The sequence below is a fragment of the Arachis ipaensis genome, chromosome B01 (genome assembly GCF_000816755.2).
Source record: "Arachis ipaensis cultivar K30076 chromosome B01, Araip1.1, whole genome shotgun sequence".
Taxonomy (NCBI): domain Eukaryota; kingdom Viridiplantae; phylum Streptophyta; class Magnoliopsida; order Fabales; family Fabaceae; genus Arachis; species Arachis ipaensis.
In genome coordinates, this window is record NC_029785.2 from 25,244,314 (window position 1) to 25,247,530 (window position 3,217).

Here is a 3,217-nt window from a genome sequence, read left to right on the forward strand (position 1 = left end):
TTGTGATGGGGTCCAACCAGGAGGGGCTTGATTTTGCCAAATGTAGGGCAACCGTTGGCTCCTTTACCATGCCCTGGATGAGAGACCGGTTGTCCGCTCCCGGCTTTATGCTTGCTAGCTTAGATAGGAGGTCTGCCCGTGTGTTCCTCTCCCTCGGAATGTGTTAGACCGTGACCTCCTGGAACTGCCTGGTCAATTCTCTAACCTTTTCTAAATACTTTTGCAGCAGTGGGTCTCTGGCTTGATAGCTTCTGTTCACTTATGAGGTAACGACCTGTGAGTCGCTGCACACTTCCAGTCTTGTCGCCCCGACTTCCCGGGCTAGGGCTAGTCCACCCAAGAAGGCTTCGTATTCCGCTTGGTTGTTCGATACGGGGAATTCGAACTTGGTCGACTGCTCGTATATGACCCCAGTCGGGCTCTCTAAGATGACCCCTGCACCCCCGGACGTTTGGTTGGAGGCCCCGTCTACATGGAGCCTCCACCGTGTGCCCGTTTCCTCAGGTAGGTCCCCTGTTACCTCTACTAGGAAATCTGCCATCGCCTGCGCCTTGATCGCATGTCGGGGCTCATACTGCAAGTCATATTGGGAGAGCTCGATGGCCCAGGTCATTATCCTTCCTGCCAAATCAGGTTTTTGGAGCACTTGGCGAATCGCTTGGTCTGTTCTCACGACGACACGGTGGCCCTGAAAGTATTGTCTCAGCCTTCGGGAGGAGGTTAGGAGCATCAGCGCCAGTTTCTCCAGTTTGCTATACCTCAGCTCTGCTCCTTGTAGCGCCCTGCTTACGAAGTAGATCGGTTGCTGAGCCTTCCCTTCTTCTCGTACCAGTACCGCTGCAAGCGCTTCCTCCGTTACGGCTAGGTAGAGGTAGAGTAGTTCTCCGGCCTTAGGCTTCCCGAGAACCGGAGGTGTTGCTAGGATTTCTTTGAAGTGGTTGAATGCTTCCTCACATGCAGGAGTCCATTCGAATGCTATCCCCTTTTTCATCAGATTGAAGAAAGGCAGGGCTTTTGCTGCCAATGCGCCGAGAAAACGGGATAACGCAGTCAACCTTTTTGCCAATCGCTGGACGTCTTTGATACAACCCGGGCTCTTCATCCGGAGGATCGCTTGGCACTTTTCAGAGTTGGCTTCTACCCCTCTTTGGGTTATCATGAACCCTAGGAACTTTCCGGCCTCCATGGCAAAGGCGCACTTGAGCGGGTTGAGCCTCATGCCGTGTTGCCGGAGGGACGCGAACACGCCCCCCTTTCTTGTGACATCTTCCTTCTCCTTTGGGCCACTGGTTGGGCTTCCAGCTTGACGGCCAGACAATGTGACATGAGTTGGGGATCTATCCCCGGCATGTCGGCTGGCGTCCAAGCGAACAAGTCGGCATTGGCTCTGATCATCTCCATCAAAGGTTCCTTCAATTCATGGGGGAGATTTCTGTTTATGAATGTGAACTTTTCCTCCGCGTTCCCAACCCTAAATTTTTCCAGGTCCCCTTCTGGCTCGGGCCTGGGCTTGTCATCTACTCTGGCATCCAGGTCGGCGAGGAACACCCCTGATGCTTCTTTGGATTTTTTCCTCAAGGAGAGGCTGGTGTGGTCGCAGGTGACTGCCGTTTCCAAGTCTCATCTAATGGATCCTATGGATCCGTCATCAGTAAAAAACTTCATTACGAGCAGTTTTGTACTGATCGCTGCTCCAAGGTTATTGATGGTTTTCCTCCCCAGGATGATGTTGTAGGCTGTGGAATCCCGCAAAACTACAAAATCTGCCATTATTGTCCTTCGCTTCTGTCCTTGTCCCACGGAGGTCGGGAGGGAGATAATCCCATCCGACTTGATGAAGTGGTCGCCCAACCCTACCACACCGTGCTGGTGGGTCGCTAGGTCGGCGTCACGCAATCCCAAGGCATCAAATACGTTGCAGAACATGATGTTTGAGTCTGCCCCTGTATCCACGAGGATCCGTTTGACGAGACCGGTTCCAACTCTGGCCGTGATGACCATGGGGGGACTTTCCAGGACCTCGTCAAACCATTGGTCTTCTGGACCAAAGGAGATGGATGGGAGCCTCTGGAAACTTCTCGCATATGAAGAGGAGACTGCCAGGACTTTGGCGTCTTTCTTCTGTGCCGATCTCGACCTCGGGGCCGAATTCCTCGCCGTTACTACGTTCACCACCGTGAGACCGTGGTCGTCTCCCTCCGGTTCTTGGCGTTGCCTTGTCACCTGAGACCTGTCCTCGCCCTCGTGGTCACGATTCCGTCTCCTCGGCTCTCTAATGAGGTGGGAGAATTCAGCAAGCTTCCCGTCCCTAATTGCTTGCTCTAGCGTATCCTTTAGGTCGAAACAGTCTTGGGTCTTGTGCCCGTATCCCTTGTGATATTCGCAATAAAGGCTTTTGTTTCCCCCTGTTTGATCCTTCAGAGGTCGGGGTTTCGACAGTATTCCCTTCTCGGCTATCTGTTGGTAAACTTCCATGATCGGTGCCGTGAGGGGGTGTAATTAGTGAACTTTCCGACTCGGGGAAATGACCTTGGTGCCTTACTCGGGCCGCCGTCCCTGGTGTTTTCCTTTTGTCTTTCTCTGCTCTCGTGGTGCCGGGTTTCGTTGTAGGAGGGTTGCCGTTTGTTGGCATCCACGACCCGGCTGACTTCCTCATCATTAATGTACTCCTTAGCTACACATTGGATCTCCTGCATACTCCACACCGGTTTCGTGGTAAGGTGCTTTTTGAAGTCCTCGTTCAGGAGTCCGTTCGTCAAGCACAAGCTTGCAACTGAGTCTGTCAACCCATCGATTTCCAGGCACTCATCGTTGAATCTGTCTAGGTATTTCTTGGTTGACTCGTCGGGTCGCTAAATCACCCCAAGCAGGTTAATTGGGTGCTTCGCCTTTGCGATTCTGGTCGTGAATTGGGCTAAGAAGGCATGGCTGATGTCCGCGAAGCCGGTCACCGAGCCCTGCGGGAGGTTATTGAACCACCGTATTGCAGGCCCTGCCAGGGTGACCGGGAAAGCGTGACACCTTACCTCATCTCCCACTCCCTCCAGGTTCATCCAGCGGATCTTGCGTTCCATCGTATCTCATGTCCGTTGGCTTGTCAAAGTGTTTTGGCAGCTGGACCTCGAGTATGGAACGATGAAATGGGGTCGCTCCCATTATCACAGGTCCCCGCATTCTCGTCGTTCTCCCTTCATCATCCTCCCGACGAGCGTCTTCG

At 53.3% G+C, this 3,217-nt stretch overlaps 1 protein-coding gene across 1 annotated transcript; it reads right to left on the reverse strand.

Moving 5' to 3' along the window:
• LOC107648715 lies at positions 1,621 to 2,475 on the reverse strand. Its single transcript, XM_016352537.1, has one exon. The coding sequence runs from the start codon at positions 2,473 to 2,475 to the stop codon at positions 1,621 to 1,623; it is 855 nt and encodes a 284-aa protein (XP_016208023.1).